Source organism: Solanum tuberosum, unplaced genomic scaffold, assembly GCF_000226075.1.
Source record: "Solanum tuberosum cultivar DM 1-3 516 R44 unplaced genomic scaffold, SolTub_3.0 scf00297, whole genome shotgun sequence".
Classification (NCBI taxonomy): Eukaryota; Viridiplantae; Streptophyta; class Magnoliopsida; order Solanales; family Solanaceae; genus Solanum; species Solanum tuberosum.
Genome location: NW_006239220.1, coordinates 638,021 through 651,889, shown reverse-complemented (window position 1 = coordinate 651,889; position 13,869 = coordinate 638,021). Strand labels below are relative to the sequence as shown.

At 34.4% G+C, this 13,869-nt stretch overlaps 1 protein-coding gene and 1 long non-coding RNA gene across 2 annotated transcripts in view; both read right to left on the bottom strand.

The window, feature by feature from the left end:
• The window catches only part of LOC102603329 (ABC transporter G family member 35-like), a 50,703-nt gene that overhangs the window by 20,588 nt on the left and 16,246 nt on the right, over positions 1–13,869 (bottom strand). The window contains 1 exon segment of the mRNA XM_015314425.1: positions 11,968–12,225. Coding sequence (XP_015169911.1) covers positions 11,968–12,225 — 258 coding nt within the window.
• LOC107063034 (uncharacterized) lies at positions 1,187–1,546 on the bottom strand. Its single transcript, XR_001475025.1, has 2 exons — positions 1,302–1,546; positions 1,187–1,216 (listed from the first exon to the last, which is right to left on the bottom strand). It is a non-coding gene; the product is annotated as an uncharacterized lncRNA (long non-coding RNA).

Genomic DNA, 13,869 nt, shown 5'->3' with positions numbered 1-13,869 from the left:
CTAGGAGTTATGACTGCTCAAAGTTGGCCAAAAACTCACTGATTTCCCACACTTAACCAAATTTCCAGATTCTGAATTTTTCCAAAAGTGACTACTTCCAATTTCAAGCTTCTTCTTATTCATTTTAAATTGTCGGAGTTACACAATTAAAATGAAATTACATATAAACCCCTCATAGAACCTCATTATAAAGTCAACACAAAGTCATAGGCTCTTGCTTAACCTATCATATTTTTCCGAGTCGTTACAGGCTGCCTGCTGGTCGATTGCTGGCTGCTGTGTGCTGCTGGTCGCCGGAACGGTCGACGCTGCTATAGTCTGTAGACTACTAGACGTGGGAAGTGGGAACAGTAATTTTTGCCTTTTGGGAAGTGGGTTTGTAAAGTTGAAAAGTTTGAAAAGACAAACTTTTGTTTTTAATTTTAAATTATAATATTTATTTTTTAATATTAATAATTAATATAATATTATTATATATTATCATTTAATATATTTTGGTAAACCGAAATACTAAATTACACAAAAATTACATACCGAAAAATACAAAACCATATACCGAATACCGAACCGAAAACCGAAATACCGAAACCGAATTATTAAAATAATTCGGTTCGATTCGGTTTTTTGGTTTTTCGGTGTTTATGCCCACCCTACTTTATATTGGTAATCAACAAAAGAAATCCATTGATCTCGTGGCATTCCATCTGGCACATTATCAATAATCTCAACTTTACTTTTAAGTGGGTCTTCGACTAACTTCCACAAGTTGTTCTTATTTGCAGTCCACTTCTTTCCAATAGATTTATAAATATGTTGCCGCACATTTGACTCTGTTGTCTTAAAGGAGAACTTGAGCTTCAAGAAAAAAAATATTAGTTAGCTTATCTATTGCTGGTAAATATAATATTGAAATTACTAATTATCTTTCTCACCAAAGAGTAAAATAGAGTAAGAGTCTAGTGGTAAGCTTATACCTTTATAATTTGATCGAAGACGCGATTTAAGTATGACATAGGCACACTTGACCATTTCTCAAAGTTGATTGGAAATAAAGAGCAATCACATGCTAAAATTCCACAAAAGCCTGAAAGAAGGGTACGAGCCTCTCCAAATGGTTCATTCAGGTAATCAAAATTAACCACAATAAGTTCATCACCTGATAAATTAAGCACATCTATTTTTTTTACTTTGAGCCTTTTGACATTGTTTTCTGAATCTGTAATAAAAACAAAGATAAGTTGAAGCTATGAGAGAAACAAATAATGGCTATCGAATATGCACTGATACTCAAAATTATTTACCTATTGCTTCTATAGTCCAATATGACTGTGATTCACGCCCAATACGCTTTTTGAATGGAGCTTGAACTATTGGAACTTGTTGTGATGAGTCTTGTTCTGTTGAAGCTGAATGTGATGCCGAGTCAACTGATTGAGATGACTGTGATGCATGCTAAATATTGGAGGCGCCGGCAATGTTGGCTGAAATAGTGGGACTGAATGTGTTGTAGCCAGAAATGATGTGGTCTGATGTGGTGGCAGACCTGATGTTGATTGGAGCATTGAATGTGTTGATTCCGCACCTTGAGAATCAGATACTAATTGATCTGAGTTTTGTTTTTTCTGTAAACACTTGAACTTTGGCATGCTGGCAATTCAATATTTCAAATCCTGTAGCATGAATCAATTAATTCATAAGAAGTTAAAAAAGATTCAGCCAAAAACAACAACTGATAACCTGCAAATACTACATCTTAACCATAAAAAATAAGCACCTGAAACTAAAAAAACAACAACCTGCAGAAACAGCAACTTAAAACGCACAAAATCAGCAACTAAAAATTGAATAAACAGTAGATAAAACACAGTAGAAACAACAACTTAAAACACAAAAATTCAGCACCTGAAAGCAACAAAATAGTAGCCAAAAATTGCAAAAACAATAGCTTAAAATGCCAAAAAAACAGCAACTAATAACCTACAAATACTTCATCATAAGCACCTGAAACTAAAAAAACAGCAACCAAAAATCTGCAGAAACAGTAGCTTAAAACTCACAAAATCAGCAACTAAAAATTGAAAAAATACTAGATAAATCACAGTAGAAACAACTTAAAATACAAAAATTCAACACCTAAAAGCAACAAAATAGTAGCTAAAAACTGCAAAACAGCAGCTTAAAACGTAAAAAAACAGCAATTAATAACCTGCAAATACTACATCTTAACCATAAAAAATAAGCACCTGAAACTAAAAACACAGCAACAAAAATCTGCAGAAACAGCAACTTAAAACGCCAAAAAACAGCAACTAATAACCTGCAAATACTACATCTTAATCATAAAAAATAAGCACATGAAACTAAAAAAACAGCAACCAAAAATCTGCAGAAACAGTAGCTTAAAACTCACAAAATCAGCAACTAATAACTTGCAAATACTACATCTTAACCATAAAAAATAAGCACCTGAAACTAAAAAAACAGCAACCCAAAATCTACAAAAACAACAACTTAAAACTCACAAAATCAGCAACTAATAACTTGCAAATACTACATCTTAACCATAAAAAATAAGCACCTGAAACTAAAAAAACAGCAACCCAAAATCTACAAAAACAACAACTTAAAACTCACAAAATCAGCAACTAATAACTTGCAAATACTACATCTTAACCATAAAAAATAAGCACCTGAAACTAAAAAAACAGCAACCCAAAATCTACAAAAACAACAACTTAAAACTCACAAAATCAGCAACTAAAAATTGAAAAATACTACATCTTAACCATAAAAAATAAGCACCTGAAACTAAAAAAACAGCAACCCAAAATCTACAAAAACAACAACTTAAAACTCACAAAATCAGCAACTAATAACTGAAAAAATAGTAGATAAATCACAGTAGAAACAACTTAAAACACAAAAATTCAGCACCTAAAAGCAACAAAATAGTAGCCAAAAACTGTAAACACTACAGTTTCAAACACAAAACAACAACAGCTAAAAGTAGAAAAAACAGCTACTAAAATATTGCAGAAATTGCAGCGTCAAACACAAAATACAAGAAACTAAAAAGAGAAGAGCCAGCAACTAAAAACTTCTAAAAAAAAACAACTCAAAATGCAAAATATTGTCCAAATCTTTGCTATTTCATTCATTCATATTCTCATCTATTGCAATTTGGATATTCTCGTAGTCATCATCAAAAAATTGTCCAAATTCTTGTTGTTGGTATGGCTTATTCTCGTACAGATCCTCTTTATCAACCTCTCCCATTTCAAACAAATCTCTTGGCTTTAGATGTACAGCGACACTCCATTCTTTATCAGTCTCATCATCAACATAGTAGACCACATTTGCTTGTGATGCTTTAATATATGGATCATGATCCTCACGATCACCAGTGTGAATCAATTTAGAAAAATTGACACAGTTAAACTTCCAAGCATCTGTTTTATACCCTCTATTTCGAGTAGTATCAGCCCATAGACACTTGAAAAGAATAACTTTGAACCTGCCATAATAATTAAGCTCGATAATATCTTCTAACTTTCCTTAATATGGCAGGTTCGCTTGTCTTGCACACCTATCTACACTAGACGCAATACAAGAAGTGTTAGAGATGAGAAAAACTCCACTATTTTGAGTTTTTTATCCTTGTTCTCTAGATAAAGTTCAAAATTTGAATCCATTAATGTTATAAGCACTAAATCTTCTTGCATCTTGTGCAGGACCTTGTGCTAAAACTTCATATCATCAGAGATAGTTTCTGCAATATCTGGGTTCATAATCTAAACAAACATAATATATCTGTCAGAGATACTAAATTGACAAATAAGTATGTTCAAAAAAAACATTCTAAAATTATTTACTCACTCGCTTAGGAAACCAATTAGGAAACTCTTTACTAACCCTCTTCTCTTCCTCTGTTGTTGAAACTCTTCGACCTCTTGTACTTCTGTTGATGTGCTGTCTGAATTCACTACAAAATTGTTATATATATTAAATTTTTACCTGATTATTCTACACATTTCTTAAAAATCAAAATCAGTTTAAATTTCATACTTAATGAATGGCTTCACTGTTGTGCAATTAAGTAACACATATCGATGAACTTGAGTTTTCTCTAAAGTAGTCAATGGTTCTGTTGTGGAGCCTCCAACAGGTTTACCTTGTTGTGGAAACACAGATGACTTTCCAGAAGCTTCATTATGATTTGGTTCATCATTTACACGTTTAGGTCGATTCAACTCAATTTCGTCAAAATAACGAGAGTAAAGAGTTAGAGCTTCTTCAACCTTATGCCCCTCAGCTATCGAGCCTTCTGATTGAGATTTGTTCTGTACGAGAGACTTAAAATGACCTAACAATCTATGATCAAGATAATGAAGTGTTAGAAAACTTATTCATATTTAAATTCTATTCCAGATTCAATTCAATAATTTTGAATAAGAAATTTTTTACCTTTCAACAAAATACATCCAGCGATAATGTACAGGCCCACCTTGTTTTACTTCATCAACTAGATGGACAGTCAGATGAATCATTACAGTAAAAAATGAAGGGGAAAACAATATCTCTAGATGACTCAAGGTTTCTACAATTTGATTTTGTAGCTTTTCTAGGTCAGAGATGGTTAAGCTCTTCATACAAAGTTGCCTAAAAAAGGAAGAAAACTCTACCAGAGTTGCAACAACCTGATTTGGAAGAACATTGCGAATTGCTATCGGTAACAATTGTTGCATGAGGATATGACAATCATGACTCTTTAATCCAAAGATTCTTTTTTTATCCAAATCAATGCAACGAGATATATTACTTGCATAACCATCTGGCACTAAGATATTCTTTAAGGTCTTGAGGAAGGCCAGTTTCTTCTTCTTTGGAATTATAAATGCACCAAGCCGACATTTACCATTCTAATCCGGCCATAGATTGCGCCATATACCCATGTCTTGTAGATCTTTTCGAGCCTTAATATGATCCTTTGATTTTTGTTTTATTCATTTAGCAAGGTATATATGATGTTGTCAAACACATTCTTTTCAATATGCATAACATCTAAATTGTGGCGCAACAAATTAGACTCCCAATATGGAAGATCAAAGAAGATGCTTTTTTTTCTCCATTGTTGAGTTCCACCTTCATCATTATTTCTTTGCTTGTTTCGTTTTCTTTTACGATTCAACTCTGCCAGTCTTCCAAATGTGACATTGATATCTTTCACTTGTTGAAAAATATCTGATCCTGACAACTTCTTTGGAGGGGTCCTCTCTTCCACGGTTCCATCAAAATGATGCCTCATCATTCTAAATTTGTGATTTATAGATAAAAATCGACGATGGCCAATAAAACACCACTTTCTACTATGAGGAAGTCAACAAGGTTCTGCGTCAAAATTACAAGAGGGACATGCAAGACCAGTATGTGTTTTCCAACCAGATAAGCTATCAAGTCCAGGAAAGTCGCTAACTGTCCACATAAGAGCCGCTCGCATTCTAAACATTTCATTCTTTGATGAATCTAAAGTGTCAACACCATCACTCCACAACTCTTTCAACTCCTTAATAAGGGGTTGGAGGTATACATCTATGTTATTTCCTGGTACACGTGGACCTGGAATAATCATTGAGAGGATGAAATTTGATTGTTTCATACACAACCATGGATGAAGGTTGTGTGGAACCAAAATAACAAGCCACATGCTATGACTAGTACTCATTGTCCCAAAAGGATTGAAACCATCACTAGCTAGGCCTAATCGGACATTTTGAGGATCACAAGAAAATTCAGGAAAAGTTGTATCAAACTTCTTCCACGCCTCACCATCTCTAGGATGTCGTAGGGTTCCATCTTTGTTATCATCCTCTGCATGCCATCTCATATGCTCTACCATTTTAGAACACATGAACAATCTTTGCAATCTTGGTTTTAAGGGAAAGTATCGCAAAATTTTTACAGGCTTCTTCTTTTGCTTCTTCTTTTTCTTCTTACTTGTGGTCGGTGTATGATCTGTATTGCTCTTCTTCTCTGGCTTCCATCTAGAAGTGTGACAATACTTACATGTCTCGGCGTTAACATCATCTTCCCAATACAACATGCAATCATTTGGACAACCATCTATTTTGATATAATCAAGACTCAACTTATTTATGGTTTTCTTGGCCTCATAAAAAGAATCAAGGATCTTTGCAAATTTAAATGCATCCCTAGGTAGATCTAGGATCATAGTCATTTCCTTATCACTTAATCCAGACAAACACTTAATGTGATAAAGTTTTAACAAAAATTCCAACTTTGAGTACTTGGAGCCTTCATACAATTCTTGACTTCCATCTTTAAGCAACTCAAATAAATTTTTCTTATTTAAAGCAGGTGTATCATGTAACGTTTCTTCTTCTTCCACTATCGGTGATGGACCTACATCAACACCCTCATGCCTTAAGCCCCCGAATGCTTCATTAACCAATAATTCTATTGGATTTTCAGTGGGTGGTGTAGCCTGAGTGGTCTCTATGTTTCTCGAATTAGGAAACACATTCATTTCTCCATGCATAACCCAAGTGACATAATTCTTTGGGAACGGCTTGTTGATCAAATGGTCAAACACTATATTTCTAGTTTGCCACTTTCCAAAGCCACATTTAGGACATGGACATTTGATTTTATCTCCTATAGCTCCATTGTTAAATACAAAATCTATAAATTGATCCAAACCAAGCAAATACTCCGATGTGTTTCTTGGCATTCCAATCCAAGACTTATCCATTCAAAAAAATAGATTAACGTGCAAGAATATCACCTATAAGATTTCATGAGTAAGAAAATGAGTGTCCATTAGCATCACTTGATGAGAATAAAAATTAATTAACAGAGAACACACAATCAAAGAATTCATAACAAAACTCACACTTGATGCCAAATCCTCCCTGTTAATGATGAGACATTGTCTTATAAATGTACTAAAAATGTATAAAATCATATTAAAAATAAACTTGTAATACGACAAAACTTTCATTCAACAAATCATTAAAATAACCAAAAGAATTGAATGAGGAACTTATAGCTTATGCAATAGATGCAATACAATAAATATGAATCTCGTAACTTTAACTACCTAATTGGAAACAAAAACACATCCAAATCTCATTGTGCAGTGAATATGTACCAACAAAATTTATCATAATTCCTTTTTTTGACAGCAAACACATACAACAACCACTCGAGTTGGTTCAAACTTCAAAGTAGAATCAACACTAAGACGTTCCTCCCATAAACTATCAACATATCATATGGTAGAGCTTTCAAAACAGATTTTGAAACAAAAAGTACTTCTAGGTATAATACTCTACAAACAACCAACACAAAAATGACTATATATAATGAACATTTAATTCTACAATGTTGTCATTCCATCTAATATCAAACCATAAAAAATAACCGAGATAAATTTTCAATCCTATACATCAAAGTACATCAAAGTACATCAAAAAAATGAAAACTCATTTTCAATAGATCATATCACTTTCATCTAGATAAATCTTATTAGCTCAATTGATTGACTATCTAAACTTACATAATTTCAATCAGCCATAATCAAAGCATAAGGAGATAAGGTAAAAGTTACAACTCATAAAAAATCCAAGTCAATATAAGTCAAAACAATGGTCTTAAGTTCTAAAACAATCAATAGATTAATGTACTACAAAATCACAAGAAAAAATAAGAATGAAAATCTAATCTATAGATGGGAAACCCATTTGTGAAAATAAGGGAACAAACATCTTCCAAAAATGAGAAACCTTCTCCTTCACATATTGTCTCCTTCACATATTTTAAACCCATCTACGAAAACTCCAAATTCAAGTGAGCACTAAATATAAATCTATCAAAATTCGAGATACCAATACCAAAATTTGAGATACCCATACAAAAATTTGAGATACCCATATGAAAATTCGAGATACCCATACAAAAATTTGAGATACCCATATCAAAATTTGAGATACCCATATAAAAATTAGAGATTCTCATATCAAAATTCGATCAAACTCAAAAAATAGCAATTATTTTCTTGAAAGATAAACATAAAGTTGTGTACCAGATTGTGTGGAGAAGCTGCAAACAAGAACTCTTTGATTGTGAACTGCAAAGGAGAAATAATAAAAAAATAGTAAAGCGTCAAAACTTGTGAACTGCAAAGTGAGATAGGTTTTTGAGATGTGAAAAATATTTACTAGAAAAATTGAGGGAAACCAAAAGAAAAACGGGAATGCTACTACGCGATATTTTTTTTGGGGGATCTGTGAAGGTTTTGAATCCCTGCTAAATATTTATATTTACGTCAGTTTAGAAAACCCCTATTATTTAATATAATTTGTGGGGGTTGGAACTGACCTCAGTTTTTAAACTCCCGCTATTCAAGCGTTTTTTTGTAGTGTTTAAACGAAAGAATTATCAATGCATGCAAAATACTATTCAAGAATTGCTTATTTAACTATTCATACTTTGTTAATCGCTCATCATTCCCACAACCCTAGTTGTGGAGTTTAGTTACCCATAATCATATGAACACAATTCATTGTTTTTAGACGAAAGAATTATGAACTTACTTAATTGAGAATAACAAACCCGGAATTTCAACTTGAATTTCAAAACCAAAACCTTCAAAACCAACTAAGGAAATCAAGAATTGCTAGGTTTGCAAAAATAAAATCCAAAGTCACAAAGTAGAACTAAAGTAATAAAGTCTAACCCCCAAAAACGAGGTTTTCATGCCCTATAGAAAAATAAGTCCTAACTAAAAAGGAAACGAAATAAGGAAATTATGTTCGGGTACGCGTCTTCATTCCACGAGACTGACTCACGGTCCGTCAATAGATCTACGGTCCGTGAGTCCCTTCCGTCACCCAGGACTTAGGCAATATTTTCAGCTTCCAAAACTCAACTTCTTTGAAGCAAACGATGGACCACCAATACGTACCGTAGATCGATCTACGGTCCATCGATCCCTCTCTGTATCTCCACACTTAGAATCTTCAAAAATCAGGTACTGGAACCCTCGAAATATCATTCTACGGATCAGCAGTGCGGTCCGTAGATCAATCTACGGACCGTCAATGGCCACCGTGGTTCCACACTTGATCTGATTTCCCTGATTTCCCTTTCATGCCTTGCCTGCTGATCTACGATCACCATCTACGGAGCGTCAATGGACCTACGGTCCATAGATCACCTCCGTAAATGCCCTTTTCTGCACATCTTTCAGTTGTCTCTTTATTTCTACGTCCAAACATATTTCCTGAAAAAACACAATAAAAACACATAAAAACTAATACGAAAAGGCCCTAGACATACACAACTCTTAAGTGTAATGTATTAAAAATACCGTAAACCCATGGTATATCAGAAGCTGAGGAAGAAAAGGTTAAATCAAAGGGAAATCAAAGAGGGGGAAAGAAATCTCCTGCAAAGAGGGTGAAGGTTAAACAACTGAAATCTCTTGCTAAAAGAGAAAAAAGGGAAAGCAGTTAGAAGAACAACCCGTAAAAGGACCTAGTCCAGGGTTAAAAATCAAATCGAAGAAAGGGAATTGACTAGAGAGGAGCGGGTTGAGAAAATGAAGCAACAAAGAGTCTTGAACAAAAGAGTCTTTGACCGCGACATTCTAACAAAATTTGGTATGGCCAATCTGGTTGACGCTGTCACCATTCAAGGCTGGAATCATCTTTTTAAAACACCAGTTCCATACTTGCACGAACCTGAAGTGCGTGAATTCTTCTACAAAATGGAATTACTGGACGGTGGTGGAATCAAAACTATTGTCCAGAATGTGGAGATTTGTCTTGATGGAGAAAATCTGGGAATCATTCTAAGAGTGCTTGTGATAGGAATTCAAACTATTGAGGGTTGTAAACCAACTGGTGATTTCTCGAAACTTGCTACCAAACAAGGAGATGTCAAGCTTGCAGGGCACCCCAAGAAGTTTCTCAAAGGGGAGTATCAGTTGATGTTCGAGTTCATTAACAAAGTAATGGTACCCGGGACTGAGAAGAGAACAATGGCATCCGCTGCCGATCTCTTCCTCATGGAAAAGATTGATGAGCTTGAAGAGATCAACCTTCCTGCAATTATGCTGGAACATATGCACATGATTAGGACATGGAAGAATGCCAAGCACGGCATTCCTTATGGGTATCTGTTAAACCTTATTTTTAATCATTTTGAGGTTCCATTAGGAAAAGGGGTACCTGGTACCACCAAGCAGATGTTCACTGTGTCTACTCTACTAGAATGTGAGTGCATTGAGGGACAGGCTAGAGAAAGATCTCAGGTGGCGGATGTTCTGGAGCAGCAGGCTACTCTTAAGAGAGAGGTGACTGATCTCACCAAGATTTTGAGCAATAAGGAGGTTGAAATCACTAGGCTCAAGTCTGAACTACAGAAGGTTGTTTCCAGAGAACCTGGTACCAGTGAGGGTCATGAGTAGGTGCTCAAAGAATTGAGGGATGAAAACACAATGGTGCTGAAGACAAATGCCTCTCTCAATAAGGAAATTAAATCCCTAAACAAGCAACTGATACAGGCCCATGAGGGTGCAAATGAGCACCTAATGATGTTGATGCGTACTTTTAATCCCTCCCCTCCTCCGTCCTAAATATGTCTCGTCTCTCTAGTTGTCTCTTGTTTTCTCCACCTTGTGCTCCTAAACTCTTGTGGCCTTATGTTGTTTTGACTGATTACAGTGGTCAATATTTGTGATATAATGCTAATTCGGGTGTTTCCCTGCTTATGTGTGGCTTAATATTCTCTTTTTTCTTTCATACGCATGTTCTGTGTAGCCCGTGGCCCTGAATTCTTGCTTTCCGCGCTTTTTAACTTGCATATGTTTACTGCTTCACCTTTTCAATGATGTCAAAAGGGGGAAGTTTTGTTGCAATTCGTTCAGGGATTAAGGGGGAACTGACTGATTAAGGGGGAACACCAGTTATTGAATTGAATGAATGTTTTGTTCACTCACGAAAGGAGTTAATGCAGGTTGTTTGTCATCATCCAAAATGGGGAAATTGATAAGGGCTTAAGTTCCTAGATGTTTTGATGATCTCCTTAGAAGTGCAGGGACCTGGTCATCTGCAGAGTATGAATACTCGTCCAGTGTCAAAGTGTTGAACAACTGTAAAGCCTATCCGTATCAGAAAGTTGGTGAAGCTGCAGAGTACTTCACCAATCAGAAGCGACGAGGTTGTTTCTACGTTGGATAATAATTCTTCATGGTATATATCAAACAACAAACAACATTATTCATTATTCATTCAAAGAAAGATACTTTCAAGTTTCAAACCAGCAAGGGACCTGATAGAAGTGCTTCCATTGCTTTCTGTACTAGCTATATTTTTATTTGCTTGTTAGTTCTTATATTGTAGGATTCATTTCACTTGTGAAAGAAACGTTTCAAACTTGTGTGAATCATTGTAAAAACTAGGCTAAGGGTAACTTAGTTTCTTACTATAAAAAGTCTATATTAATCGGTTAGGATTAGTATAGTGGGCAGTGTTGTATATGCTCTGGCTCAGCTAAGTGATAAGAATTATTATTTAATGTGGAGATTAGCAGGCTAATCTCCTTTTGTAAACTGGCTTTTACTCTTGCTTGGAGAAGATTAGTGGAAGCAGTTTGAAAGTCCTGTTGAGAACAGGTCGTGCTTTTACTCCCTTGAGCAAGGAGGTTTCCACGTAAAGTTGATTGTCAATCTTTACTTTCAGCATTTGTTCCTTATTGTTTATCACTGTAACTGTGTTGATGACCTGGTCCCATCTGCATAAGTGGACGCATACATTCCAACATATACTACTACTACTACAAGAACAACATATCCAGTATATTCCCACAAGTGGGGTCTACGGAGGGTAGGTGTACACAGACTCAAAAGAATGAAATTACTAAAGTGAACATAAGTACATAGTATACCTATCGATTCGATTTCTGAACTTTCTCAAGAATTTCTCATTGTCTTCCTCAGCAACCTTGAAATGTTTATCAATAAATTGTTGTCTCTCATGCATACCAAGCTTCTGAACATCAACTTCCCTGTGGATCACCTTGTCGTAATCCCCTTGATTATTCTCATTCTCCACGTAAGTTTCAAGGATTGTCTTTCTTAAACGATCGTAAGTAGGTAATTTCTCTAGAGCAGACCACTTGAGAGCTTCTTCATCTTCCTCAACACTAATAAGTCATATGCATGCTTCCAATTGGAGTACTAAACACATCTTCCATTTTATTTAAAATTATATTTCTTCACCTATAGTAACAATTTTTTTTTTCGTTCTTGACTTTGAAGTGCAAGAAAAAACAAAGAGAATGTGTTATAAAATGAAAACACGAATAATTGACAACAACTTGTTTGGAATTGAGACGTAAAATTCTGCGTTGGTTAGTTGGTGATGGACGCCGAAGGCGCCTTCACAAAAGCTTGAAATTTTTTTCTTTGTAATGACATGTTATAAAGTTTTCGTGTTGTTGATTCTTAGGTGTAGTGCTTCTTCCCCTATATATGTTGCTAAGGAGATGCAAATATATAGAAGAGAAATAGCTCTAATATATAGATGAAGAAATAAAATGCAAGAATATGTAGTGTGTAAAGAGACTACGTATTCATTAGTTCATGCTATAATGGATAAGATATATGTTTCTTTTATGGATGACTTGCTCTACATTTATATATATATATATATATATATATAAATGTAGAGCAAGTCATCCATAAAAGAAACATATATCTTATCCATTATAGCATGAACTAATGAATACGTAGTCTCTTTACACACTACATATTCTTGCATTTTATTTCTTCATCTATATATTAGAGCTATTTCTCTTCTATATATTTGCATCTCCTTAGCAACATATATAGGGGAAGAAGCACTACACCTAAGAATCAACAACACGAAAACTTTATAACATGTCATTACAAAGAAAAAAATTTCAAGCTAGCATTTTTGATCCTTGTTATTATCGTATTCCGATATTAACCCTTGTATTATTTGATTGAGCACATTAAATCTTCAATATATCGAAAGTGTGATTTTGGTTCTTTAAGTTGACCGATGTCAAATATTTAACAGAATCTGTGTTTAAAAAATGTACTTCAAAAAAACATAAAATGCTATTGTTTTTCACTCTTGGCTGAATTATTACACTTCAATCTCTTTATCGTAAGAAACTTTATTCTTTGCCTTATTTGAAGTTATAATATACGTAGTCAAATAACACAAGGATTAAAACTAAAATAATGCAATAACTCAAGGATCAAAATCGCAATTTATCCCATATATTTGAATATTTGGTGACTGTTTTTGAGAAAGTGTTTCACTTTTCTTTTCTTTTTTTGAGTGTTTCACTTTGTTATGGTTGTCAACAAGGGAATTTGGGAATCCCCGTCCGTTTCTCCATTTTCTAAAGGAATATATGCGAATCCTTAAGATTGACAACTATAAACTATACTCTACTATATGGAGTACTTTGTTTTCTTTGATGTCTGCTTCTGTTTTTCTTTCCTCACGTTTATATTAGTTTTGACTAAGAGTGGCAAACGAGCGGGTTGAGTCTAATATGAATTGATCAGAAATGAGTTAAATAAAAATGAGTAAAATATTCAACTCGATTCATATTTTAAATGGGTAAAAACGAGTCATCCAATAAATAATATGGATATTCATATTATTATAGAGAACATGTTAAAAGCTTCAAAAGTAAAAACTTTTACTCACTCCCTCCCACCCCGCCCCACAAAAACAACTTTTTAAATTTATATTTTATCACCCCCACCCCCAACACCTCAAAAATTAAATTTATTTCTTACTACTCCAT